At 57.7% G+C, this 27,971-nt stretch overlaps 1 protein-coding gene across 1 annotated transcript; it reads right to left on the reverse strand.

The window, feature by feature from the left end:
• Positions 1-2: 2 nt before the first annotated feature.
• Positions 3-27,971, reverse strand: TECTA (tectorin alpha). Its single transcript, XM_075723373.1, has 23 exons — positions 27,908-27,971; positions 24,580-24,713; positions 23,159-23,446; positions 19,200-19,337; positions 18,006-18,171; positions 15,113-15,525; positions 14,243-14,813; positions 13,106-13,698; positions 12,028-12,601; positions 10,209-10,819; positions 9,325-9,886; positions 7,741-7,940; positions 5,828-6,211; positions 4,925-5,211; positions 4,559-4,839; positions 4,297-4,407; positions 3,738-3,940; positions 2,844-3,007; positions 2,439-2,687; positions 1,734-1,896; positions 1,360-1,447; positions 578-694; positions 3-103 (listed from the first exon to the last, which is right to left on the reverse strand). The coding sequence occupies exons 1-23, from the start codon at positions 27,969-27,971 to the stop codon at positions 3-5; spliced, it is 6,462 nt and encodes a 2,153-aa protein (XP_075579488.1).

Genomic DNA, 27,971 nt, shown 5'->3' on the forward strand with positions numbered 1-27,971 from the left:
ACCTACGAGGTCAGGTCCCGCAGAGACGCACGCAGCCACAGCCAGAGCTGGGCCGCCACCAGAAGGGTCGCTCGGGCCCGGCGCTCCCCTGAAGAGCTGGAGGCTGCCCACACAACAACAAGACCCACATGAGCCGGAGCCCCAGCACACACACAGCAGGCACCTCCCTCCTGCCCGGCACCCCAGGTACCCCGCAAATGGCAACAAACCCACGCCCTCCTGGGTGCCCCATCGCGTCGCTGGGCACCCCCTTCCACGAGCCCCTTAGCTGGCCTCCGAACTCTACCCACGGCCTCTATTCTACCCTGCTACTGCCACGCTATACGCCATCATTGCCCTTGCAACTGACTGCCTGCCAGCTCTTCAAAGCTCTCCATCGTCGGCCTCGCAGCCCTCAGGTGCTGCACCTCCATCACCCAGGAACAGCACGCGCCCGGCTCCCTGCCCTCCGCCTCCCTCCTAGCCGCAACACACCACGCCTTCCCTGCGCCACTTGCCCCTACAGCTCCTTGGCTCGGGCACAGAAGCCCCCCGCTATGCTCACCCCGAATCCTCCCGCGCCGCCCCCGGTACTTGCCCCTGCAGCTCTTGCCATCCCCTTGGAGCATCCCTGTCACGCAGCTGCACAGGGGTCCATCCGCCTGGCTCGTGCAGATCTGCTCACAGCCTCCATTGTCCTCGCACCAGTCCGATCCTGGGCACAAAGAGAAAAGGAGGACACCTGAGCGATCCTCACAGACCCCCAAGACCCCAATCCTTGCCTGCCTAAGTCCTGCACTCCCATGCTCCCTGCTACAACGACAGGGCCCACAAGAGCACACCCATCACCTGCCGGGCACACCCTCGCGTCACACATGGCCCGGAGACGCTAGCTAGGACCCAGCTGGGCTCCCATCAAGCGTGCCCCAAAGCAGCACCTAGTCTGACGCTCACAACTCTCCAGGGGCCTTTCAGGAAGACAAAGAGGAGCACCCACAGCACAGGGCCACGTGCCCAGAAACAGAACGCGGGTGTGCCACCCCGAGCTCCCGCCTCGCCGTCTCCCGTGCGACCGCCCACGGCCCCCTAGGAACACATATCCCCGAGCGAGACAGACCCCCAACGTGGCCCATGCCTGCGCCCGTCCGACGGGCACCCGCATGCCATTTGCCCTCGCCTCCCAGCAGCAAACCCCACCCCGAGCGCTCTCTTGCACTTGTCGCAATCCCTGCTCACAGGAACAGCCTCTCCCTGCAGGACGCACGCTTCCTCGCCCCAGGATCCCACCATACCCAGGTCCTACCCCACGGCACCCCACCCAGCTCAGCCTGGATGGCAGACAAACCTCCGCTGCCTTCCTTGGGGGTCACAGGCACTTACGTTTCCGCCTAATAGGCCCCACTGAGAGGATCTGCTCCTTGGGCTCCTCGGCGAACAGGCCGGCCATCCTCGTGTGCTGAGGGCAGTTCTACGCAAGGATGAATGCCGCCACTGTCACTCTAGGCCCCTGCCCGGGCCCCCTCCGCGCCCCTCCGGCCTGTCTCCCGAAGGGACCCTGCGACCGGGGCTCAGAGAGCACGGGTCCCACGGCGGGGCTCTTCTCCCAGTGCCTAGGGGGGACGCGTGACCCTCCCGGCCTCACCCCAGGGCTGCGTCTCCGGCCACCTCTCCGACACCGGGTTGACCGGGCTGGCCGCGCTCCAGCGGAGCCCCGCAAAGCAAGCGACCCGTCCCTCCGCACTTGCCCCGCTTACTATTTTGCAGGAGTATTTCTCTGAATCGCAGAGCGAGACAGCGCAGTGGAGGTGAACTTCGTCATAATCCCCGATGAACTTGAAGACGGTGACATGGAAGCGACACGTCAACGATACGCCATTCTCCTCTATGCCAATGGTGTTGTCCTTCATGTTTTGGCACCTGTGCAAAGCACCCATGCTCACCCTGGCCCGACCGGGACCCTCCCTTGAGGGACGCCCCTTGCCCCTGTCCCCCTGAGGCCCCTCGCCCCGGGTCCCACGGTGGCGCCCTTAGATCCTGCCGTGCCCGCCTCCTCTGGACAACGGTGAGGCACCCTGCCTCTGTAGCTCGATCTCTCTCTGGCACATCCCGCTTTGTTGTAGCCCCGCTTCCCAAGACGCCTCCACCACGATCCGCATCCCCCCGTCTCCTACGGATGGCCTGATGCCTGCGGCATTAGCAACGCAAAGAAGGCCGCTTCTCTCCATGGCCGGGACTCGGTCACACGCGGGGCCTCCGACTACCGCTAAGCAAACCAACTCCCGCGCTAACGATGCGAGCTGCCCTGCTCCCCGCCCTTTCCAGATCTCGGTCGAACATCTCGCCAAACAAAAGGTTCCCCGCTCCAACTGACACCGCCGACATCCCTTCGAGCACCCTCCCTGAGCAAGACGACGAAAAACCACAGGGCGTGCTGGGCTGCCCGGCCCGCGGTCGCTCACCCTCCCTCGATGATAAAGTAGCGCAGCTTGTCGTTGCTGTCCCGCGAGGGGGTCGCGTAGCACTTGTTCAGCATCAGGATCAAGTGGTTGGAATCGGCCCCGACGACAAAGACGCCCACGTAGAGCACATCCCGGGTGGTGAGCACCACCTCGCCCTGCCGGTAGGGGTGCTTGTAGGATGAGTTCTTGTACAGGGCCATCTTGGTCGTGAAGCTCCCTTCCTGCGTCGGCACCGTCAGGTTAATCACGCTAACGATGACAAAAAAAACCACCAGCTCGGACGGAAGAAAGGCTACAAACCCCCGACTTGGCACCTCACTTCAGACCCTTGCCACCTCACCCTCTGCCTGCACGCTCCCAGGCCCATGCAATGGGAGAGGCCATGCGTCTCGCCCCGGCTCCTACCTCAGCATCGGCCGCACGACTGAATCCAGGGAGATCTTGATGTCCAGCTCATAGGCGCAAGAAAACTCCACGTTGATGGTCCGGTCCCGGGTGATGATGTTGCCCGTGTTGTTCGCGCTCTCGATCCACACCGTGTTCTTGTACACTATATGCGTGCCATTCGACTGTAGAAGGAACGCAGGGCGTCGCTCAACACCGGCCCTGTCCATTCCCCTGCTCCTAACAAACGCCTCGGCCCCCGAATGAGCCATGTGATGCTGAGGGCCCCGCCGCCCCTCTGCTGCCTCTAGCCAGAAAGGGTACTGTACAGCAGGGCTAGGAACCGCTGGGCAGCATCCTTGCTTTATGAAACCCACCTCTGGTTTCCCCCGACCCCCATCCCAAAAAGTGCCTCCCGAGCATCACTTGGGCTGACACACAGCCCCGGCGTCAAGCCGGGCCGCCTCCGACACAGAGGAAGACTGCCCAGCTGGCACGAAGACACACTGCCTCGATGCCCCCCGTGCCAACAAGTTCCTCACATACATAACAGCTCAGAATACACAGACCGCTCTCTTCAGCCTCCCACCGGCTCCTCTGCCTCCTCCCGCACCCTCTGGACCGGGACGCCAGCCAGCGGGACGACAGTGACCCCGTGCCAAAAGACCCTGCGCACTACAAAGCCCGCCGGCGACCGACTGCCTGAACGCGAGCCGCCCCGATCGACAGTCAGAGCTACGTGCACGTCCCAGGTACCAGCCGACTCTCGGGTCCCTTCCGCTCCATCAGGCCTTCTTCCAAAGGCACGCTCGCCTCCCACCACCTCCACCCTCGAGTGCACGTGAATGACAAGACACCCGAGATGAACGGCCCAGCCTTCGCTCTGGGCCTCGCGAGCCCTGTGCCCCGGCTCACCTGCACCACATTGCCACAGTTGCCCTTGGTGTTGTTGATCTGGAAGGAGATGAAGTCCTCCCCTTCAATGCCAGGGCAGTGGCGGTCGTTGACCCGCACCCCCTCGCGCTCAAAGCCCAGCTGGAACAGCTTGCACTTTGAGATGGACACCTCCATTTGGGCAGCTTTGCAGGTCACCTCCGCATCAATGATGTCATGGGTGGCTAGAGGAGAAGACAAGACAGCTCCAGATCGCCACAAACGGCACCATGGGCCCAGGCCGCCAGCCCGCCTGCCCGGCCCTCCTCCCCACCACCAGAAATGGGCTGAGGCCATCTCCTGCAGCACGCCTTGCCTGTCCAGTGTCCCTGCTCCCCAAAGCACGCGCGAGCCAGAGATGCCAGTAACACGTGCTCCAGAAAATCAGCTCCCGTCCCGAACTGTGCACAGTCGCAAAACCCCATCTCAGCAGAGGTCCCAGCCCTCGGCACCTCCCTTCCCGAAGCCCCGGAGGTCCGATGGCCTAATGCACGCCCGCACTGCTCAGCGCCGACCCTGCGGCCGGGACCGGAGGACTCACTGTTCCCGTAGGGGGAGGGCTCGATGCAGCCGCACAGCTCCCCGCCATTGTCCAGCTCGCAGCTGCGGTTGGGGCAGTCGGCGCCCACACAGGGATCTTCCACCACTCCTGCTAAATGGCACAAGACGGAGTGCAAACGCAACCTTTATCCTCAGACTGCAGGGCAGGCACCTCTGACCGCCACGGTCTGCCCCTGCCCCGCTGGTCGCGGTCCCAGCGGGACGCGGCTCCTCTCAACCCGGATGGCCCCCAGCTCTCTTACAGCAATTCTCCTTCTCAATCCACTCGGTGCCCAGGATTCCGAAGGTGCGGCAGGCCTCGCCGTAGGCGGCCAGCGAGCCGCACAGCTGCACCTTCTTGTGGTTGTAGCAGCCATCCAAAAAGCAGGACTCGTAAAAGGGCAGGGGGTCCAGGAGGCCGTAGCAGGGCTGGAAGAAGCCTTTCATGTCCGTCAGCTTCAGACAGTAGCTGTCGCTCTGCAGCTCCTGGATCTGGATGTTGTCGCAGGAAGCGGTGTACTGTGAGTACTGCAGCTCGTTGCAGCTGTGGGCACCAGACATGTCATGGGGGCTCCCGTCACGGCCAGCCCTGCTCCCGCCCGGCGGCAAAGGACCATCCGACCGCTCACCTTTTCTGCATGCCGTTGGTCTTCCAGCTCTGCGCCAGCACCATGCCGCTGACCGCCGGCTTCCCCCGTAGCGTCGCGTAGTCATCCGTCCGGTCGCCATTGAAGTTGCCGCAGAGGCCGCACACCTTGTTCTGCAGCCGCTCCCCTATGGTGATTTTGATGACGTTGAAGCCATTGTAGCGGATCTGGATGTCAGGGCTGGAGTCGATGACCAGGAAGCCCTCCTGGCTGAAGATCTTTGTTGAAAGCCCCGTGACGAAGGGGACGTTCACGTGGCTGCCGTTCACCTGACGCGGGAAAGGATGCAAGGCTGATGTCCCTCCCGTCCCCTCTGCATACAGACGTGAGTGCTAGCCACCCGCAGACAGCTCTGCGGCTGCCTCCCGATAGCCCAGCTGTGAAAACACACCGCCTCGTCTTTGGCAGGGGCCAGCATGTCCTCCTTCTCCTCTGGCCTGACGGATTGCTCTGAGCACGCCACCTCCCTTCAATGCCCATGTGGGGTTGCTCCACAAAGGGAACCCTACTCACATGCAGAGGGTCTAGCCTCACCAGGAAAGGCCACAGACAGTGCCCTTTGGACACCGAGGGACACCACAGCAATAGCCAGCCCTCCGTACCCCTCTGCTCAAAAGAACAGCTTTGCCCGCACCACCGCGAGGTGGACAGGCACATGACTACACGCTCCTGGGCTGCAGACAGCCTCACCTCCTGCCGGCATCCCTCCGCAAAGCCCGATGGACAATGGCCGCGCCCCTCACCCATAGAGCTGCCTCGACCGGGATGCAAAGCCACCGACAGAGCCTTCCGGGGCCCCCGTGGAGATGGTCGCGTGGCCCTGCGCACCGTCCTCCTCCGCTCGGGAGCCTCTGGAGGGGGCAGATACCCCTGACGAGACCTTACCTTGACAGTATTCCTGTCGCTGATGAGGATCTGCTCCTCATTGATGTAGAAGTACACGGGGGAGATGATGGTGAGGTTGGGTGAGGACCACTTGTCAAAGTTGATGATGAGCTGGAAGGAGAAGTCGGGAAGCTTCTGGCAGATGGTGGATAGGACAAAGGCGCAGTTGGCAGGGAAGCGGAGGAAGGCCCCGTCAAAGGTGCGGAAGACGCCGCCACCCGCCGCCAGGCAGAAGGAGCTCCTGGTGCTGAAGCAGCCGCGGACGCCGCTGCGCAGGGCGCACTCCTCATCCGACTTGCAGTGCCGCGGGTCGCACTGGATGAGGTTGCGCCGGAAGCAGCGGCACCGGCGGGTGCAGTCCCCATTCCAGAAGAGCTGCTTGGGCTAAAAGAGCGACCCGTCGCTGGCTGGAAGGGCCAGGGACCCCCGCCCGTACCCTCTGCAGTCGCTCGGGCCGAGATCGACGCCCTTCCGCCGCACGGCAAGCGAGAGCAGGCGACGAGGACAGAGGAAAAGGCACAAAGAACACGCCGGCAGTTTGTGCCTACCTCAGGACATCTCCGCTACCCCCAGGCACGAGGAAACTGCATGTTTCTGCTGCCGCCGCAACCTCCCTCACCCCTCACAAAACCCACGGCGCGCTAACTCCTGGACCCCTTTCTTGTGCCCTGCCAGCTGCCGACCCAGCTGCTAGGGTCCCCACACAACAGTACCACGATACTGGCTTGTTATGGGTGTGGGGCTTGCCAAAGGCACCTTATGCAGCACAGTTTCACTGACAAAAATACAACCCGCTATAATATGAGCGGTGCCACCAGCACAACTCCCTGCTGAATCAAACTCCCGAGTAACATCCAATAGCTACAAATAAGTAAATGTCACATGAACCAGTACACCTGTCTCGCGTGGAATACCTAGAACGACGTGGTCATGCAGTAGTACACTTTGGCACTCATCAAAGCTAGTCTTCCCAGCCACCACCCTTTCTTCCCCCTCCTCCCATCCCTGCCTGACACCCGAGTCACGCTCACCCAACAAACACGTGACAATTTTGCCAGCCAGAAAGATTCACTACGCAGCACACCGTGGGAGGACGTCCCTCTCCTCTCTACCCCCACTAACTCTAGAGCCACGAGAGCCCCGCGCTGCCGCCACATCATCCCTACCCTCACCGAAAACCACAGTTTCCATCACCAGCGTGGTACCGGGTTCTTGCCTCGTAGAGTCTTACTGACTCCACCTTTCCACTCTTCTAGGAGCTCTAATTCCCATGGAGCCCTCAGATCGAGGCTTCCTTGCTCTGTGCCGGCCTTCCTCGGGCCTGAGCTCCTAAAGGGCGGCTGTGCGAGACTTGGGCTGGAAATGAGACTGGCGCGGGCGAGGGGCCCCTGACATGTAAGCCACCTGACCCCAGTGCGTGCTGGCAGTCAGATCAGAGCCGGAGCCTGGCCCCGACGCAGAGACTCCTCCAGCAGGAGCGACAGTAACATGCTCTGCAGGTCAGAGGAGGACTTGGGAGACCGCAGGACAGCTCGGCCCCAGCAAACGTCCCATGGATCATCACCGGGGCTTCGCTACAAAGTCTGCTTCTCCTCTCTCCGCCTCTGCTCGATGCACGTCTGCCCGCTCTGCCCCTCGTTCCCCACCCTGCCTCACTCGGTGCAAATGTGCCAGACTTCAGAGCAATCCCCAAGTGTGGCTACAGATCAGCAGACGCCTATGATTTTGATGAAGGAGAGGACCTGTCCCTCTGGGTCCTCCAGAGCACGCTCTCCGACTGAAGTTCTGACCCTGCTACCCTGGCAAAGAAACCCAGCACGACACCGCTGTCTCCACTTGGGGCACGAGGTGCTGCCCAGAAATACCAGACAGAAAGCAGGAAAAAGGCCGAGAGAAGGATGCGAGCAGCGTACCTCGTAGTATTTGCCGTCAGAGTAGCAGCCGCAATTGTGGGGAAGGATGCAGCTCTTGCCGTTGAGGACGTACCCGGGGTCGCACTGGCATCCCTCCACACAGTAGTGGCTGCAGTCGCTCTTCAGCCGGATGGCAGCGCATCGGGGCTGGCACAGGGACACGCAGCTCTCGTAGTGGCTGTTGGGCGGACAGCTGACGGCTGCGATGTTACCAGAGGACAAAACGGATACGGATTAGCTCCCCAGACAAAACCAATCTGGCAGCCAGGCACACATGGGGCCGTAATCCCCACCCCACTGGTGTCCCTGGGCAGCTAACTGCCCCGCCGAGGTGGTTAACGTGGAGCACGTTGCCCAGAGAGGGAGCCCTCAGGCACGCAACCGAAGGGAAAAGGCAGCCTTCATTCCCCTGTCCTACGCCACGTGCTGGCTGCCTAGTCCATGCTGAGCAACACTTCTCCAATACTCACCGCTGTCTCTGAGCTCCTGCACGCCAGTTTCCCTAGACCCCTTTCCCCATGCCCCCTGCTCTCCTGCAAACAAGCCTACTCGCTGACACAAGATTAACATCTCCCACCGGGAGGGATGCCTGTGCTGGCCATGAGGGCTTTCGGGCAGCGGACGGAACCTCCGTGCTTTCCGCGTGGGAATGCATTTCGGGAGATGCATTTTTGCTGCTCCGTCAGAGCGTGAAGCCTGTGAGGGCTGCTGCCCGTGCCTGGGCTTGCTGCCTCTGCCGGCGCCCCACCAGCTCTGCAGGGACCACGTCAGACCCGGCGTGTGGGGTGCCGGTCGGCGGCCTCGCTGCCCCTGCCCTGTGAGAGCGGCACCTTCTGAGCCATGAGTTTGCTCGTTAGAAGGAAGAAAGACATAAATTTAATTTTTGGTCTTGTTAGCAAAGACAATTACTTCCCATCTGATTTGCCAGATAGAACGGCTGCCAGAGAGGCTCGCTGCCCCCATCCGCAGGAGTCTAATTGAACATCGCATCATAATCTTATTGACAAGGGCATGCAGCTTCATTAGAGTGAACACGTACTCCTGGCTTTGAAGCTGACAAATACAATTCCTGCTTAACAACAGAGGGACAGGGGGAGACCTTCTGAACTTGAGGCTGCCCTCTTTCCATCCCTGCTCCCGCCATACCACACGCAGTTCGTAACAACTCCAAGTGAACATGGTGCCCCAGACCCGATCCCACACCCCTGCTCCACCTGGCAAGCGCCGGACGGACCGGCTGCCGGGCTGTCTGCGTCCCCCTCCCTGGTCTGCACACGAGTCAGTCTGGCACGGTCAGCGGCACCTATGTGCGCGCCTACCACGCCGCTTTAGCTCGCCGCTCTGTCAACTGCCCCCTTATCCTGCAGGGAGAAGGGGATCTCTGGGGCCATCCCCGGGCGCTGACTGTGGGGACCTGGATGCATCTGGGTCGACAGCCCAGAGGAAGCTGGCACCCGGCTGGCACTCTGCGTGGTGCTCTGCTACCTCTCTATGAGGTGAGCTCCGGCAAGTGCTACGGCTACAGTGGACGGCCACAGGAAGCACCTCTAGGGAAGAAGGGCCCAGAGGCAGGGCGGCACTTACAGCATGAGGTGAAGTTCCTCCAGCCAGTAATGGCAATGCCCTGTGTTTGGCACGTGCTGGCATAATTCTGCAGCCAGCTGCAGGCCGTTTGCATGGCTCCCCCATCGACGCAGGTGTCGAAGAGGCAGTTCTTGTAGAAGAAGCCGGGGCCAATCTTGCTGTGGCACTTGGCAAAGACGCCGCTTTGGCTCGGGATGAGGCCGCAGAGCTGCTGGGGTTTCCAGAAGCCTTCCACCTTCCCGCAGGCGGGGCAGCGGTCGCCGCAGCCCACGCGGCAGAACGCATCCCGCTTCGCCCAGCTCTGGACGAAGTCGGCGATGTCGGCAGCCAGCACGCTGCCCGCAGCTGTGAGGTCATCCTCGGGGTTCCCGTTGTAGCGGCCGCAGAGGCCATAGGTCAGGTTCTGGAAGCTGCGTGGAACGGTGACGGAGAGGAAGGTCTTCCAGTCATACACCACCTTCAGCCCAAAGTCGGTCTCGACCACGATGTGAAAGCCAAAGGCAAAGATGTTCACTTTGCCCTGGCCCAGCTTCAAGGGCAGGTAGAGACGCTCATCGTTGACCTACGGGGAAGGAAACAAGATGCCCCGTGAGCGGGGATGACGATCGAAGCTTCCGTGGGAGGACGCAAAGGAGGGCAGCTTGGCATTCCCAAAGCAAGGTCCCCGCCAGCCTCGCCTCTATGTCCAACGCATGGCAGCCAAAACAGAACTCCCCTCCCAAAGCTACGACTGGTGGCACCCTATGAACGAGCCCAAGCGTACGCCCTTCCCAACCCCCAGAAAACCCTGCGAGCCGTAAGGCCTTGTGCCTACGGAATCGCTCCATGGTTTGGGGAGCCACGGCAGGGAGGAATAGCCCCGGCCCTCGTGGCCCTGCACTCACCAGCACGGTATATTTGTAGGCACGGTGGATGACGATGTTGTAATTGAAGACCTCCACTTCAACTTGTTTCACCCACAGGGCCAGAGAGGTGTCCCGATCCTCATTCTTGGCCGTGATGGTGAACGCCGGGAAAGTGTCCGAGCGCTCTGCCCTCGGCCGAGCAATCGTGGTGCACAGGACCAATGCACAGCTGCTCTGGAAGTCGAAAGAGTAGCCATCAAAAGTCAGGTAGTGTCCGTAGCCGGAGATGATGCAGGAGGCGTCGGTGCGGACGTGGCAGTAGTAGAGGCCGTTCTCCTCCAGGCAGTACTCATCGTCCTTGCAGGAGATGTTCTCGCAGTACACGCTGTTGTCGGAGCCGTTGCAGTAGCAAAGGAAGTGGCAGGCAATGTCTATCCAAAAGGTCTGGTTGGTGGCCAGCTGGCGCCCCTCGAAGTTGCAGCCGCACTCACGGCGGGGAACGCAGTGGGTACCACGGAGGGTGAAGCCCTCATCGCACTGGCAGCCCTCCGCGCAGGCATCTGCGCAGATGGGGCCCGTAGCCAGGGTCTCGCAGGTCTCCACGCAGCTCATGCACTCCTCAAAATGGCTGTTCTCCGGGCAGGCGAGAGCTGCAGGGCCAACGAATACAGAACGTGAGTTCCCAGCTCCCGCAGCCCAGGGGCAGCCCAGGGAGGGGAAACAGGCAAAAGGTAGGAATGGGGTGAGCAGTGACCGATTCGGGGGGGAAAAAGCAAGAGGGGAAACAGTCCCAGCACCTTGCTGGCTGCCAGCTCTTCTCATTTGGCAACCCCTTCTCCCCTGGGCCATCGCCCTCCTTGCATCGCAGCCTTATCCCACCACGTGCTGAGCGACGCCCCCTCCTGTTAGTTTGGGGGGTACGAGGCCAGGGCTTGGCCTCGGGCTGCCGCCCAGAACGGAGAGGATGCGCTGCTCCCTCCTTCCCAAACAGATGCCTCCCTCAAAGTTCTGTGGTGGAGATGGGGGCTGCTTCCCCGCCCTGTACTTCCACGCTGGGGATTTTTCACATTCGCTTCTGAATTATGAAAGTTTTCCCATCAACGGCAAGTTTATAGCGACAGCTAAAAACAAGCATTATTTAAATGATCCTCCGGTGGTGGCATACAGCGCTGTCAGACACCATCTGCGGCTCTGGAACGCTTCTCCACCACATCATAAAACTCCCGATGCCTCCCGAAACGCCACCCTGAAATTTCCTCACTGGGAAATCCATCTCTGCCGGCACGAGCACTGCTCAGAAACTACCGTTGGTACATGGGGCAGTGCTGCCTTGCCTTCGGGCTCGAGAGATGTCACATTCCTACGGCAATTCCCCTTTCCCTTCCGTACGCTACACAGGAGAGCGCTTTGTATGTGTCGGCCCCCCTCACGGCAGAAAGCTCTACCGAGTGTAGCTCTTTCGAAGGCAAAGCCGATCTTTGGTTGACTGTCAGGAGTAGGAAAATTGCCCCGGCTTGCCAGCATTTAGACGTCTCCATCCCTACCCCTTCGTATGACTTTGAACATCTAACGCTGCCACAAGCACCGTCGGGTCAGGACCTCCCACCCAAACAGCCCTTTTTGCTATCGAGCGTCTTCCAGCTCAGCCACAGAGGAGTACCCTGCGGGTAAGAGGTACCCGCCAGAGATGATAGAGGGGCGGTGCGAAAGATGGCCCGTACTTTTTGGTATCCCGTAAGAAAAGCTGCTCTACCTCTGTACACCCGCAAGCTCCTGACAAAAAGACTCTGCTTGAGGTCGGCAGTGTCTATGTCCCCTTCTCCCCACCCCGGGTAATTAAAAGCTTCGGCGGACTCACGGCAAAAACTGTGGCTCCTCCACTGGCCGACGTCCACCTCGGCGTTCTTGCAGGCACCAGCGTAGCGTGCCACCGAGTCGCACAGCTCTGACCGGTTGCCCCCGCTCTGGCACAGGCGGAAGAGGCACGTCCTGTAGTAGGCCGAGACGTTGACCACGCCGTGGCACTCCAGGAAGGAGCTGTTGGTGGGGTCATTGATGATGCCGCAGCTGGAGCGGCTCCTGTAGGACTTGAGCAGCTCCGAGTCGTTGTTGCAAGCCTTGAGGAGGTCCCCACACTCCCCGTTGCAGATCTCGTCAAACGTGGTCCAGCTGTCCAGAAAGAGCTCCAGGTTGTCTGTACACTTGCCCTTGGGCAGGCAGAACTCATCGCTGGCGTTGCCGTTGAAGAAACCGCACAGGCCCCCAGTGCAGTTGAAGTAGGCAGCGGAGAGACGGATCTCCAGGAGGCCCGAATCGTAGTAGCCTACAGCCAGAAGCCCCTCCGACTCCATCATGGTGCTGTTGTTGCTACGGTAGATTTCCAGGCGGCCGGAAGGGTGGAAATAGGGCAGCTCCACGTCATAACCGTTCACCTACAAGTAACAAGCAGATTGAGATGCTTCAGGGAGGGTGATGCAACTTTATGCGGCCATTCCCGTCTGCTGGCCGTGCCACGCTGGGTACACTAAACGCTTCCCAACCTAGACCCCACCCTCCGAGGCCCAGAGCCTCCTTTGAGTGGGGGGATACAGCTGTTTCCCTTGCATTTTGCACCACAAACAGAGAATGTTTTTCCAGAGAAAAACCAAGTTGCAGGAGACAACCGTAACATCAGGAAAGTCTCCGGAGCTGACTTGGCAAGCAAACAGCAATAACGGCAGTGCGACGGCAACTTCACGGGCACCTAAAGGGCCTCCACGCAGCGGTGGCCCACACAGGCTTTTTCTCCGAGTGCCATCATAGTGCTTGAGGCCCTGACCTGGGGGAACGGTCCGGGGCCACGGACCCGCGAGCCCTTCTCCAAAGGGACATCAGGTCACAGTGCGAGCCACCGCCTCCCGCCCCGGTGTGGGCCACCCTGACGGCAGTGCTTTTACCTTGATCTCAGAAAGGCTGGTGCCTCCGATCTTCACTTCTTGGCCGACCACCTGGATCCGCACGACACGTGGCCCATTGGGAGTGGATCCGGGTTTCTTTTGGCTGATGTCCACCTCAATGAAGTCCGGCCTCTCCGGGCAGGTTTTGAGCAGCGTGTAGGAGTGCTCCAGCGGATAGGGGAAGGCGATGCCGTCAAACGTCTGCAGCACCTGGTTCTGTCCCACTAGACACAGGCTCTCCCGCTTGGGGTAGCAGCCCCGGTAGCCGTTCTCAATGGTGCAGACCTCTCCTTCAGGGCAGGTGGTGTTAAAGCACCTGGCCTCCCCACCGTCCTCACACTCACACTCCACCGTGCAGTCTGCCGCCGCCCAGAAAGACTCCCCGATGGTGTAATACCGGCCGTCCACATCACAGCCGCACTTTTGGATGGGGACGCAGCGGTCCGTGCTGAGGACGTGGCCCTCGTCACACTCACAGCCCTCTGCGCACGGGGAGGAGCAGGCCAACGGGGCCGTGAGGTCCGAACACGTGGCGGGGCAGCTGCTGGTGCACACCGAGTAGTGGCTGAGCTCCGGGCACTGCACGGCTGTCGCTGTGGATGCAGAGGGGAGACAAACAACAGGAGGACTGGATTACAGCATGGTTCAGGGCCAGTTACCTCTCTGCCATTGACCCACGACAGAAACAACAGAGAGTGACCCGAGAGCCCTGCTTGATGGTAGAATCATCCCCTCCGTTTCCTTCCCGTGCCTCCCCGGCCATTCCGCTCGCGCAAGCGATAGCTTCTCCAAAACAGCCCCAGAGCCAGCAAGCAGCCCGCAGCTATTTAATGCTGCAGGCGAGGAGGGCAGGCCAAGAAGCATGCCCATCAGCTAGTCCCCATTCCGGTCCGGCTTCCGCTTCTCATCACGGCAGCCGACCGTCTGCAGAGAAATGCAGAGCTCCTGCCTCATGCCCGGCTCATGCCACCCTTTTGCTGGCACAGAGAGGAGGGACCCATCGGCTCTTGCCTGACTCCCTTGCCTGGATTTCTCCCCCTTCACCTCACACGCTGCTGGGCACATATGGGCAGACCCCTGAAATCGCTCCCCTCTGCCAGGGCGGAAGGCTGCTGGCAGGAGCACGCAAACACTTACCACATCCCGTCTGGGCGCGCCACTCTCCCACCGAGATGCCCAGGGCCTGGCACACCGCAGCGTACGCCTGGATGGCTTGGCACAGGCTGGTGCCATTATCCCGCGCGCCGCAGAGGTCGTACACGCAGCTGTGGACAAAGGCGGTGGGGTCCACGACGGCCCCACACTCCCACAGCGGCCCGCCGCTCTTGTTGATGAAGCCGCAGTAGTCAGAGGTGAAATAGAGAGACTCGGTGGCGGCGTCGCAGAGGCTGCAGTTGTCCGAGCAGCCGGGCAAGCATTTTCTCTCAGGGTGCGGCACTCGCCAGCTCTCACCCAGGTCTGGCACGGACACGGCCAACCTCCCATCTGAGCGGAGGGTATCGTCCTCAGGGTCTTTATTGTAATTCCCACACAGACCGCACGTGGCATTGATGTACGTGCCTGGAACGGAGACGGAGGCGTAGTGTTGTCCATCGTAGGTCACCAGCAGGCCAAAGTCAGTCTCCACGGCTGTAGACAAGCCGCTTTGGTAGACTTTTATTGCACCCAGTTCCAGAGAGACAGGCAGGGACACCACCAAGTCGTCCACCTGTGGGAACAACACCAGACGACTGAGCCGGCGCGTGAAATAGCAGCGCCCTCGCACTGGGCCACAGACAGGAGCCGAACGGCCCCGTTACAGGGTCTTAGGGTTAGGGACGTGCGCAGAAGGACAGCTGTCGGTAAGCTGCGGGCATTTGCCGCCACTTCCATCACCCGTGCCTGTTCCCTGAGGGATGCGCAGGGCCCGGGAGCGCCGTCCCATGCTCCCCAGGCTGCCGTTGCGGTCTCACCAACGCCTCGGAGGAGCCACCCCGGTAAGTTCTCCCCTTTCAGCAGGGCTCTTACCTTTGCTTTCCCAAAGCTGCCTTTGGGGAGGACGATCTTGTGCGAGTAGACCTCCACAAGAATATCCCTCAGCCAGGAGACGGAGGAGCCGCCTCGGTTCTCGTTCTTGGCCTCCACGTTGAAGTAGGGCAGCTGGGAGCCTGGCCAGCACTGCCTGGCGAGGAGGTAGGAGCAGGAACCCTGGAAGTGAAAGAGGAAGCCGTCGAAAGTGTGGTAATGTGGATCTCCAAACACCACGCAGGTGCTGCTCTCCACTGGCACGCACTGGAAGAACTTGGTCTTTGACTCGCACGCTTCAAAGGGGCCGCAGGCCATCTCCTGGCAGAAGATCTCGTTGTTGAAGTCCAGGCAGCGGCACTTGGTGGTGCAGTTGGCATTGTCCCAAAAGATCTCCCCTTGGTGGAGAAACTGTCCTAGAAAGACAGAAAGGGAAAAACCCACGCTACATCACTTCTCTAAACAGAGGAACATGCTCTAACTGCACCCCGTCAGCCCTTGGAGGGGTCTGCCAGCACTACGATCGAGACCGCCGCCAAAGCATCCTGCTGTCAGGCCTCTCTGCTGCTTTCTTTGCGCGGACTGCTGGCAAGAGCCGCTCGGCAAAGTGCTGCGATCACAAGCTTCATTTTCAATGTATGATGTGTCCCCTTCAAGTCCTACCCACGCTGCAAGTCCACGGGACGGTGCGAGCGCCATTCACGAATCGGAGTTTGGTGCCGTGCCGTGCAGGCTGGCTAACTTGAAGGCTATTCCTTCCATTTTGGACACGTACCACCCTCATTCTGCTTCAGTATCGCAGGAAACAAGAGCCATTTGTGCTATTTTCTCAAAGGGAAAGTCCACTGGTAAAGGTCTCGCCTTTTGGAGGCCATTTCTCATGCTGTTGCTGTACACGCAACATCCTTCAGCCTTGTCGCCATCCCCGTAATTCCTCTGTTGACATAACTTTGCCGCTCAAAGAGCGACTCCGCCATCAGTGGCCCAGAGGCAATTCGCTCCCATTCAGAAAGTGCTCGTAGTAGTTATGAAAGCAAAGAGCTGTTGATAAGTAAGTTCCACACCATACACCAGTGACAACAGGAAACGATGAGTGATCACATAGCAATAGACCGAGCAGACTTGTTACACGGCGGTACTGCAAAAGAAGGCAGGTTTGTCTGGTGAGAGACATGAGAGGCAGAGAGAAGATGAGAGAACAAGGGTGGCGAATACCCGTGAGAGTTTCCCTCTCCTCCATATGGTCGTCTTTCACACTTCTCACACACGCGGCTTCCGCCGTGCACGCTGCCTGAAGTTACCTCTCCTAAACTTTTTGTTCTCTTCCCTGCCTCCTACAAAAAAAGCTATTTTCCACTTCCCTGCAACAAACAACATCTCCTCTTCGCAAGACCTGCTTGCCAGTGCTCCCATGCCAACTGTCCTGGTGCGGGAGATTTGGGCAAACGAGCGCTGTTAGGCACGGCGGGCCCCCTCGCCTCCGATGCCTTGTGCTGCATCTCCTCTCGTGGAGGGCAACTGGCTGCCCACCGTGAAACACAAATCCAGTGGCAGGGTCTACCCGCACTGCCCTTGTCGTCTGCAAAGCCGAGACTGGCTTTCAGCCCCTTGGCAAAGTCCAGCCTTTCTTCCTGGAGTTGGCAGCCAGAAGTGGCTGGAGCAGTTGGACTCAAAACCTCCGCCGGGACTGCAAGAGCCTCGGGGCCTCATGACCCTTCTTTGGTACAGTCCTAAACCAGGACATAAAGAAGCCACACATCTCAGAGCGATGACATCTCCAGTATCCATCAGCAAGTGATAATCCTCTCTTGCTAGAAAGGCTCCCGCAGCACAGCAGGTGCTCCTGACGGGGTTTTTTTTTGTCAAATGGTAATGCCATAATTTCTCTGCAGCAGAGTCCCCGTGCAGTTGCCGTGTGCATTTATTAATCCCTTTCTATCCACTCGCTGCCAGTGACACATGCACAGACACTGTAACTGGTGCAGAGGCATGGCATTTGTCTTGCCTGGAAAACCTGCTATTCCTCCTGCAGAAACAAGGGATATAAACAAGGGAAATGGAACCATGCCATGGGCTTTCCCACTCTGCGGGAAAGAGGAAATTGCCATCTGCAGGTCTTTCCCGTTGCCACCGTCAGCGTCACAGAAGAGAACCGAGACGATGGCTCGGTGGCATTCAGTTCCTGCGAAACACTCGAGCCCCATGCGCCCTCGATGGTGTTCAGCTTCTGCTTCTGGGCCACAGAAATGGAGGCTTATAGCAACACCGTGCTGCTAAAATCCCAGGAAGGAAAAAAACCTAGCAGAGATGCAGTTTTGCTCACTGGCGGTTGAAAGCAACGCCAAGAGCAGAGAAGACTCACGAGTGTTTACGAGTCCCTCAGTTTTCTCCGAGCTGCCGAGTCAGCCCTCGTCCGCACTGAGAATTTGCTGCAAATACTCCTTGCGGGCAGGGTCCGGCTGTCTGTGGGCGTGCTGACGGCCCCTGGGAGAGGCAACACCAGCCAGGACAAAGGGAAAACAACGGCTGATGACGGCTTCTTCGCATACGCTGCCGAGGATGCTCTCCCGCTGAATGAGACGTGCCAAACAATGACAAACCTCTCTGTCCGCTCTTCAAGGCGTTAGCCTTTTGCAGCGTGTAGACTGACAATTATCGCTGCAAGTCGAGTGATGGCTTTGTGCTGCATGCAGCAACTCAGAAACACACACGGGGCCCGAACCCCGCTTGCGTGTTTCTGTCCTCGCAGCTGTGGCTCGAGGGAGTGCCTTGGCAAAACCACAAATCACGCAGCAGCCCAGAGCAGTCGGGCACCTCTCCGCTGTCCTAACAGTGTTACCTTTTGCTATGCTGCACCCCAAAACTTGAAAAAAAAGCAATGCTGTTTCCCCCTTACCTCTCAGGCTGCAGCCATTGGCCGGATCTATTTCTCTGCCATCTATTTTGAAAGCCCAGCGCCCGGGGACGTTAACGTTGGTTGTTTCTTCAATATTGACTATGTCTGGGGTTCTGGAGCCTGGGATGCTAAAGAAGTTGGTGATATTTCCACCATTGAAGCCAGCCTAAAACAGAGAGAGAGAGAGCGCGCACACAAATTTCATCACATGTCTTTGCTAGGGGAAAGGGATGCTGCATTTCCGCACTTCTCTGACCCCCGCAATAACCCCTGAGTGTATCTTATTTAGTTTTAAAGTCTCTTTTCAGGGATCTCGGTTTGCTGGTACTTTGGATGTGAGTGAAAAGCTCAACAGGTACTACAAGCAGTATGGATGTATATTTACACATTTATAGAATCATAGAATCATAGAATCATCTAGGTTGGAAAAGACCTTTAAGATCATCCAGTCCAACCATTATCATCCAGTCCAACCATTATGCACGTATATATACACATATGTCTCTATGTACGTATATATACACATGTATGTGCATATAGATTATGGGTATATGTACTGAGTGGCCGATATAAAGTGAGGAAGCGATGGGGGGAGGCTCCCTTTCCACTGCTCTGCAGATTCTTTCACCCCAGTCCTGGAAGCTGAACCTGAGCCCTCCTGACCTACAGAGGTGTGCTGGGACCGTCTAAGAGAAAGGGCTTGGTGCTAGAGTGGGACAGAAAGCACCCACAGTTTTAATTGGCACAGAGTAACATCACCTAGTTTATACTTCTCCACTTGGGTCCTCAAGGTGAGGGGGGTGCTTAGGGGCAAGCCCAAAGGCCACGTACCTGGGTCGCTTGTTAAACACAAGCCCTGAACACGTGCACAGGTCCAAACTTTGCCTCCCAAATAGACTGGATGTCGAGGCACAATTGGGCACGGGGAAGCCCCAGAGCCCGGCAGATAAGGCAGCTTTAATGCCTGCAAGCCTTTAGGGCACATCTAAGCAGGGAACCTCGCCCTCCTCGGGCAGATGGACTGGCTGCGGCACCGCTACCTACACCAGATTTTGGAGCACTCATCCCACTGTGCCTGGCAGTGGGCTTGCAAGGCCAACGCTGCGGATGTTCAGGGACCGAGTGGTCTGAGCAAGCTATGGGCAGCCATCCGAGAGCTCAACAGAGATGGGAATATGGGAGCGAGAACCTCACCTGGGCCATCACCCCGCCGAGACCGGTCAGGGGGTCCCCTCCGCTGGCTGTCCCTGTGGTCCAGCTGATTTCGTGGTAGTTAAACAGGGCAAAAGATGACACTCCGTCTGTGATCAGGACAGCTTGGTAAGTGTTGACCTGTTGAAAACCATGAGCACTTTCACAAGGTGATACTGCTTTTCTCAGTATCTCAGTTTCTGCCTGCCCCTTCTGGCACATTCATCTCTGGCCCGGGCGAGACGTGGGAGCCTTGTGGTGAAGAGCAGCAGAAGCCAAACGAGACCCGAAATACGCTCGCCCTGGCTGCTGTGACTCCACCGGCTCCCATCCCGGCCGCTACCTCCACCCGGGAGGACAAGACCATCTCTGATCCAACGTAATGCCAATAGATGGCAGCATGAGAATAAGCTCGCGGGGAAACAGCAATCAGCAGGATTCAGGTTGTTATGCCCTGTTATCTTCCATTACCCTATCGTAGCTTTATTCCTCGCCGCATTATCTTACTTCCCTTCTGCATTCACATCCTACAATACTGTTAATGGTGGATTACGTCCAAGTCAACCATGTATGTTATGCGCTTTGCTTGGCTGCCAAATCCCCCAGTACCGGCTCAATCCGCTGCTCACATTCTTCCTTTCGCTTGAAATGACTCTGCATTTCCAGCCCCCCAAACTCCAGATACGTTCACATGACTGCCAGCCCGGGCCCCAGGCGAGAAGGGGACGCTTTGCCAGCCGGCGAGGGCGGCATAGCCCTGAGCTCTTCCCTTTTACAGTTACGCAGAAAGACTGAAAAGGCCTCTCCCCTTGAGATATCCCCTCTATCCGTGCGGATCCAGCGGCAGAGGTCACCACTGGGAGCTAACAGGCAGTCGCTTCTCTCAGCTTTCTACATTCTCCTGTCCTTCCCATCCTTGCCCATCCTAGGCTGCTCTGTGCCGGGACCGTGCCGTGATAGACGACTGCTCCTCCTGCCTCTGAGCGAGCAGGATTTCAGTGGAGGACAAAGCTTGGACTGCCCCTCTTTTAGTTATTCGAGACCAATACTAGGAGCCCAGCTACCTGGGCACTGCAAACTGTGAAGGAAACTGCAGCCACAGAAACATTTATCAGGCGATGTGGGGCTGGGGGTCGCTTTGCACCACTTCACATTCCCTTACAGCAAGGCCACTAGTTTAATTATTGGCGCTGAGGCGAGCACAAACGCCTGAAGATTGAGGAGAGGACCCCACAGCTGCACTCGCTACTTGCATGCCACGAGGGAAGACACTTCCAAGGTGCGTTAGGCTCCTGCCTTGAGAAATCTTGGAAACGGAGACAAAGCAGCCTGTACGAGCTGTCAGGGAGAGCGAGAGGCGTGGGCAGAGCTGCGTCACGGCAGCTGCAAATGGCACAGTTCACACCGGGGCAAACGGGAGAGCAAGCTAATTGGAAGCCACTGTTCCCGCTGCTGCATCCTTTCCCTGGGATTCCGCCTCCTACATCTGGTTTCCTCTTCACCTCCTCGGCACGCTTGCTCACCTTTGCGGTGACTTGAGTCTTTTCCCATAACCAGGAGATCAGAAGGCACTAAACCATAAAGGCAGTATCGCTTTGATAGTGCAACAACGGCTCTTCGATGGAGCGACAAACCCCGCTCTGGTCAGGTGCCTCTTGGAGAATGACGGGAGCTGACCCAGCACCCTGAGCTTTCGGATGGCCGGTGCTCACGGCCAAACATGCACCAAGCGCCCTAGCCATCTAACAAGGCTCTCGGAAACTTTGCTCGGGCGTCACTGAGAGACAGTAACCGCAGCATCCCCAAGGCCACATTCGCAAAATTGTTTTCTGCAGCTTTTCTGCATTGCGATGAATTTCCTGCTTAAGTTGCATCGTGCTATTCCACGTGCCAACCCAGAGCTCTGGCCGCTATTGAACGGGAAGGCTGCTCTATAACAAAATAAATTGCATTGTGTTGCAAATGTAATTCTTCAGGCAATACACGACTCTCTGTATTGCTTGCTGTCTGCAAATATATATATATATATGTATTTTTTTTTCTGCAAGCTCTGCCAGGACTGGCAAAAAATATGCATTAAATCTCAAGCCTCTCTAACAAATGGAAAAGAGCTGAACTGTTTATCAGAGCCAACTCCTCAAGACAGAAGCAGCCAGCTTTTGGCACTCACGGTACACATGCTAATCCTAAACAACCCTTTCCCCGAACAATAGCAGGGATCCCTCGCTCGCTGTCTGCACCCCAAGCTTCTGCCCAGGCCCTACCAGCAAAATGCCCTTAAAAACATTGCATCCCCATCCTCCGAGACACAACTCGCACGGTTATGGAAATATAACAGAGCTACTATGGCTGAGCCGCTAGTGTGGCTCTCTGGTCGGGCTGGAGCAGTCTCCCCATGCAGACAGGGCAGCTGTCATGGCAAAAATGCTGTCAGTAGTCCCTTTGGTTTTCCCCTTCCTATCTCGGCATCCGCACAGGATTTCAGAGCAGCCGTTCAACCCTTTTCTACGAGATGTCTTCACCGCCCTCTTGGATTAGTGCTGCGGAGAGACCGTTTCAGCCTCTGCCACAGAAAGAGCCATCACGATTTGAGAGGAAGAGGGGGTTTTGCCAAATAAATACAAATTAAAGCTCCCATTTTCTCTTTCCTGTCTCCAGCTCCTTGGAGAGTGGATTACTTCCAAAACTTAATTTACTGCGGATTCCTGAACTAGGGCCTTTTCTGCTGGAGCAGCCCTCCCTCCTCGCAGAGGCAAGAAGCAAGTAACGACCTTAGCTTCGTTTCAAAGCTTCCGTGGCCTTGCAAGGCGAGCTCAGGGTGCAAAACCAAGCAGACTTGCATCGAATCCCAGGTAGACATGAGCAGTGGGGGGAAAGGGTGAGCTATGAAATCCAGCCTCAAGAGGGTGATGAGGAGAAGAAGGGAGCATAGAGCAGGAGACTGGCTGGCTGGCCAGCCAGACAACACAGGGCTTCCCGTCCACCTGCACCGCCCGTTTGTTCCGTCACCCCGCTGCCTTGTGTTCCCTTTCCCTGCGTTAGGAAGCGCCGCTCCCTCTCCCCGGGGCTGAGTGCGGGACCAGTTTATCCTGGACCCCTGTAGTGGACAGACCTGACCCAGCATGGGGGTCAGCAGGAGGCTGCTCTCCAGTCCCACTTCAGGACAAGATGCAAGCATGTGCACCCTTTGGCATGCCCCTTATTCTCTGCTCCATCCCCGGGCACCGCTCACCACGTCGCGGCCTCGGGAGGAGCATGCTCTGCACGCACGCCCCGAGCACACGCACCTCGGCACGCTCAGATGCCATGCACGCAGTCGGGCTGCTTTTGGTACCTGGCCAGCTGCTACACGGTGCTTCTGGGTCTCGCCCGACACCCTGGCCCCACGACTGCCACGATAATGTGCCTTCAAACTGAATCAATCCTTATAAACTGACTGTGCAGGAGTGGATGGGATCCTCAAGGGGTTTATATCACGACAGAGCTACTGTTCAATGCCAAAACTTTGGCTCCTTTATACAAGACCTTTCTTCCAAGGTGCCTATAGCCCCTGTACAAATAGCTCTGTTTTATCACTGCGGAAGCACAGGGGAAGTGAAGGTTGTGTATCACGCCATGAAGGAAAAATGGAAGCTGCATTCCTGTCTAACAAAAAATAACCATACTATGATCAAGCCAAAAGCTCCTAACTGGCGTCGGAGCCTTGCTTAGGCATGTCGCCTACAAACACCAAAGAGGCGATGCTTTCCCTCGAGATCCGAGAGGAGGGAGTGAGGCTCGTACGGCTCCCGTGAGAGAGAACGAAAGCGCCGTGGTGCTCCTCTGCCCAAAAGGGCACTGCAGAGTGGGAAGACAAAGCAACTCACTCAACGTTATGCACAAAGGCCAGGACAGTTACGTATATACAGATGTGCTCAACCGTCAAACACCACCCATCAAGCAGCACAGCTGATCGCTCTTACCGGAGTCGTGCTGCTTCCTCCGTAGAAAGTGACTTCCTCCCAGGTGACGATGAAGATCCAGATGGCAGAGAAAGAGGACATGTCTTTGAAGTGCTTGCGGATGTCTTTGGAGGCTCTCCTCAGCAGCTCGGGGTCCGTGCTCTCCCTGTAGTAGATTTCCCCCCGGATGCCGTTGTGCACGTCCGCCCAGAAGGGCGCAACGAAGGCCCGTCCGTCCGTCAGGGGGAAGGCTTCCGGCGTGAACTGGCTGACGAGCGCGTTGAAGGAAATCACGCCGTTGTTGTTGACCTGCAGAAAGAGACCCGCTTTGGTTTGCGCGAGCCTTTGCAGGCAGCAGAAAGCTGCTGCTTTATCAGAAAACGTGGGGTGAGCAGCTTTTGGCAGAAGGTGGCTTGTCATAATGACACCCGGTGAGACAGCGTGACCACCTAGGCAGAGATACAACGTCATCCTACCAGTGGGGGCCAAAGGCTGAGCACAGGAAGCCCCAAGTGGGACAAACCCCTGAAAAGTCTGCAAAACAGGGCTCCTACGGGACAGCGCAGGAGAGGCACCCATCAGAGCGGAATGACACTGGGCTCGGCAGAGACCCTGCCTTGGGGGCCAGGGCAGCCTCCCTAGACCCTGCTGAAGATGCTCCCCAAAGCAACAATTACTTTTGCAAAGCGTGGAGGACAAGTGGCCCTGCTGTCCCGGATGCTGAAATCTCCCACCACACAAGGATCCAAAACCCCTTCGGGATTACTGCTTTCCCACTGTTGCCATGTACAAATATGAGCCGCTCAGGCAGGGGAACAAATGAGTCTTTGCCTCTCTTCTGACCCTGCGGGACTGGCAGGTTTGTATCCCGCTTTGGAGCGGGCATACCCACAGAGACCGTCTCGCCACAAAACATGGACGCGCTTGGGATCCGGCATACGGTCATGCTGCCTAAGGCGCTGTTTTGATGCGGTCAGGTGAACCCTCTCCCAGCCCAGCCCGGAGGAGCCGGTGCCCCCTTTGCCAGGCTTTTGCTGCGCCGTCATCACAGAACAGCAGCAACCTGTCCTTGTCTCAGGCACCTACACATGGGTCCAAACCATCGCCTTTTTTTTCTTTCCCCCTGTGGGTCTCTGCATGTTCTTGTTTCTTGTCGTGTAACAGGTATAATGTTCCTTGTGTCAAGGCCTTAGCTTTGCTGTACCATTTAATCACCTACAAAGAAAATTTATTGCCTTTTATATTCCTTCCCCATGAACATTAGCCCATTAAATATACCTTTGACTTTCTTAATCATAAAACCTATCAGTTCATGAAATCTAAGAACTTGTCAGGTAGGTGCTAATAAATCTTCCGATTCCTGATGACGGGGAGAGGGTCTTTAAAATGCAGCCGCTCATGGCAGGGAAAAGAATAAAGGGAAGGCCTGCTTCTCCACTTACATAAACGCTTCTGTACGGGGCTCCAAAAAAAATGAAGGGGACCGAGATCTTGATTTCGGGAGAGCTTCCGTCGTCAACTTTGGGCGTTTTCATGTCGTTCTGCCAGAACGGATACAGACTCGCCATGGTGGGAGCTGCAAGGAGAGGAAGGAGAGAGTCCTTACAGCAATGTCAGGACCGGTCCCGACTTCAGAGAGGCCACGGCAGGGGCCCTGGGGTTGCCCATCACCAAAGTTGACCTCCTGTGAGCAGCAGAATCGCTGCCTTGCCCTCACCTCCTTTCCTGGACGCTCTGGGGATGCAAAAGGTCTGCTGGCCACCAGCCTGCGCCTAAGCCGTGTGAGGCTTCGGGGTGGGGGTAAGACTCTATGCTGTGCACTTGAGGCTGCAGTCTAACCGTGACTAACCAAACCGGTACTTGGCCACCATGCCATATTCTGCATTGCTGCTGCTGAGGAAAACAGCACCAAAACTCAGCAGCACCAGCAGCCAAATGTTGTTTTGAGCCAGGACAGAGGTGCTAGCTCTGGGACTGGCTCTGGGACAGCGTCATCAGAGAGAGCATCACCCAAAGGTTACATAGGGCAATGGCAAAGCGACCACAAGGCGTGCGTACAGCTTGCAGCTGCACATTTTGCTTTCCACGTGACTGTGATCAAGTCATAATGCCTATGTCTCGGCTTCACATCGGGACAACCAGGACAAACAGGTCCATAGCCCCCTGCTCTAGGATGGGCAGGACTTGCTGTTTCAGATGGTGAGGTGCTCAGGTGCCTGGGGACCACCCAGCACCAAGACCGACCCCCAGAGCCACGCTCCTGGCAGCGGCCACCCTCCTCCTGCCCTCCCGGGCACCAGGGCCAGCCCGCCCTGCCAGACCCCGAGCGCTCCTGGCACTGGGCTACAGCCCGAGGTGTCACGTCTGCCCTGACGTTTCCTGCTAAAATTAAGTTTCCTGCTAAAATTAAGTTTCCTGCTAAAATTAAGTTTCCTGCTAAAATTAAGTTTCCTGCTAAAATTAAGTTTCCTGCTAAAAGGCACTGCCGGTGAATGTAATTGCCTCTCCTAAAAATATTTCAGAAGATGGTTTTGACATGTTTCCACACAAGCCTGCCATTTTCAACCAGACTAAAATCCATTTTCCATCGGCTTGAGTGGCAAGCGGACACTTCTGGCCCTAGGGCACATGTCCTTTCCTACTCCAGCCTCTGCCAGATCTCTGCTGTCATCTCATCCCCCATTTCTTCCAGTTAGCTACTGGTGTGGCTCCTCACAGAGCAAATGGGGATTTTGCTGGGTTTTCTTCCCCCTCCTCCCCTCTTTGATGTAGAAAAGCAGCACCCTACCCTCGCGACACTCGATCTCGGCCGACATGAGCCACCGGGCTGTGAACAATCCCGGCTTTGTTCGCCTGGATACAGGACATGCTTGTATCTCCTAGGCCCTACCCTGCGCTGCTCAGGGGCCTCCAGCCGAGGCCGGCTTGCTCTCGCCCTGCCGTTAGGGATGCAGGAGGGGCTGTCGGTGTTGCCCAAGCTGGGGGATGCTCTGTCCTAGCCGCCCGCAGGACGCTCCCTGCTTCAGACTGCCTGGGAGCACAGAGAGCTGCCAGCTGACTCTTCTTCACAGGCTCCACTGGTCCAACTTTCCTTGGGGAGAAAGGAGCTAAGGGGAAGCCTGGCCTAACCCTGCTGGCGTCCTGACTTCCTAAGACACACACGTGCGGCCCGAGTGCCCCGCCGGACATAAGGGGAGGCTGCATGTGATGGTGTCCGAGCCACAAGCCTGGTTTCACGGATATATCCAAAGGGCCGCAACAAAACTCCTGGCTGCCAGGTAGTAGAACAAGTTGTTTCACAGCTGCTACACACCTGACGGGTTATTACAGCTGAGGCACAGCTACGAGACACGGATTGTACTTCTTTTTTACACAGGAAACGCAGCAAAAACTTCTCGATGCCAGCTTCTTTAGCACTAGTAGTGTGACACTACCATACCTTTGCATGCACCATGTCACCTAGCCAAGCAGCCCAGCGGGCCCCGCTGATTGTGATTTTTGCCCTGGTGGCATTTCCTGCGGGTGAACTGGCGGTCTCATTTCTCCCGCATGAGGAAAGAGAGTCACAACTTTTGCCTGCCGTCCTCAGGCTGACGGCAGCTCAGCAGCTGACCAGGGAAACGGCTTCCAGATTTCCCAACTCCCCAGCTCTAGGCTCCCTTGCTAGCTGTCCTCGAGCCGGCCACACATCTAGTACCAGCCACGCAGCGCACGTCTGCCACGTTACCAAACAACAGAGGCTTTTCCTGCCCCTACCAGCTCTGCTTGCCCTTATTCGAACAGAAACATGACAAAGATTAATTACCCCATGAGACTAGCGAGCTGCTCCTGTGCTTTTCAGCATTATAGAAAACCAGGGCTCAGAAGGGGTCCCCGGCTGCCGGCCGGTCTCTCACCTCCTGCCCAAAGCAGGGCTGAGCCCTGAGCAGGTCAGAGCAGGTTGCTCAGGGCCTCATCCAGCCCAGATGTGAACACCACCTCTTCACAAAACAAAACGCACCACGAGAAACGGAGCGCGAGCGCGGGGAGAGGCTTCCTGCTGCAGGCTGCAGCCCTGCGACCCCGCCAGAGGCACCTCCACGTCTGCTGTTGGACGTCCTCCACGAGCACCCCAGGGGAACCTCACAACCCGCAAACCATGACGTTTTGCTATCGCTCAACCAGTTTGCCCTTTACTGGGCGTAGGTTGGTCAGCCCGCTCAGCAATCCTAACGCCAGAAGTGTTTCAAACTCCCATTTCGTAGCAACTGGCAAGACTGTCGCAATCTCTGGAACGCCCCGTGCGCGCACACACGGCCACGTAGATGATATATGCACACATACGTAAAATGCTCACCAAGCTCAACAACTTCTGTGGCCTGTATATCCTGCCAGCTTTGCCAGCTTCGTATTCAGCGCGGCGTGCCAGCTCCTCGTTCAACGTAAACGATCATTGCTTCATTGCTCTCAATGAAGCGAGGGCCATTTGCGCAGGCTGCCGATCCATCTCCCGCTCGCTCATGCAAAACTGGCACCTGTGCTTACCCACGAAGGCGCACCAATCTCCCCGCTTAGCACTCGCCCTTAAAATTGGTGGTTCCTCCCTCCCTCCCCACAGGAAATAAGTAGTTCACCCTGGTTCTTGTCCTTGCTCCAGCCAAGGGGCTGGGTGTGTTTTCCAAGCCCTTTGTACTTCTGGGGTCTCTGGGCACAGCACTGCAACGAAGCGACCGCTTTCCCAGCACAGCTGACGAGCGTCAGCCTCCTAGCACCCAACTGAGAGATACTCACCTCGCTGCCACGCAGTTATCACCAAAAGGGCCACCCAGGTTCTGAGAAACGATCGCTTGTTCAT

This window comes from Pelecanus crispus, chromosome 19 (assembly GCF_030463565.1).
Source record: "Pelecanus crispus isolate bPelCri1 chromosome 19, bPelCri1.pri, whole genome shotgun sequence".
In the NCBI taxonomy this organism is placed as follows: Eukaryota; Metazoa; Chordata; class Aves; order Pelecaniformes; family Pelecanidae; genus Pelecanus; species Pelecanus crispus.

Excerpts from the sequence above, each read along its gene's own strand:
- TECTA (XM_075723373.1), bottom strand. The coding sequence starts at position 27,971 with ATGAACAAGCGATCGTTTCTCAGAACCTGGGTGGCCCTTTTGGTGATA. Across the intron at positions 5,212-5,827 it reads GCGACAGGAATACTGTCAAG|GTGAACGGCAGCCACGTGAA; the intron begins GTAAGGTCTCGT and ends TTCCCGCGTCAG. Across the intron at positions 4,408-4,558 it reads GATTGAGAAGGAGAATTGCT|CAGGAGTGGTGGAAGATCCC; the intron begins GTAAGAGAGCTG and ends TGTGCCATTTAG.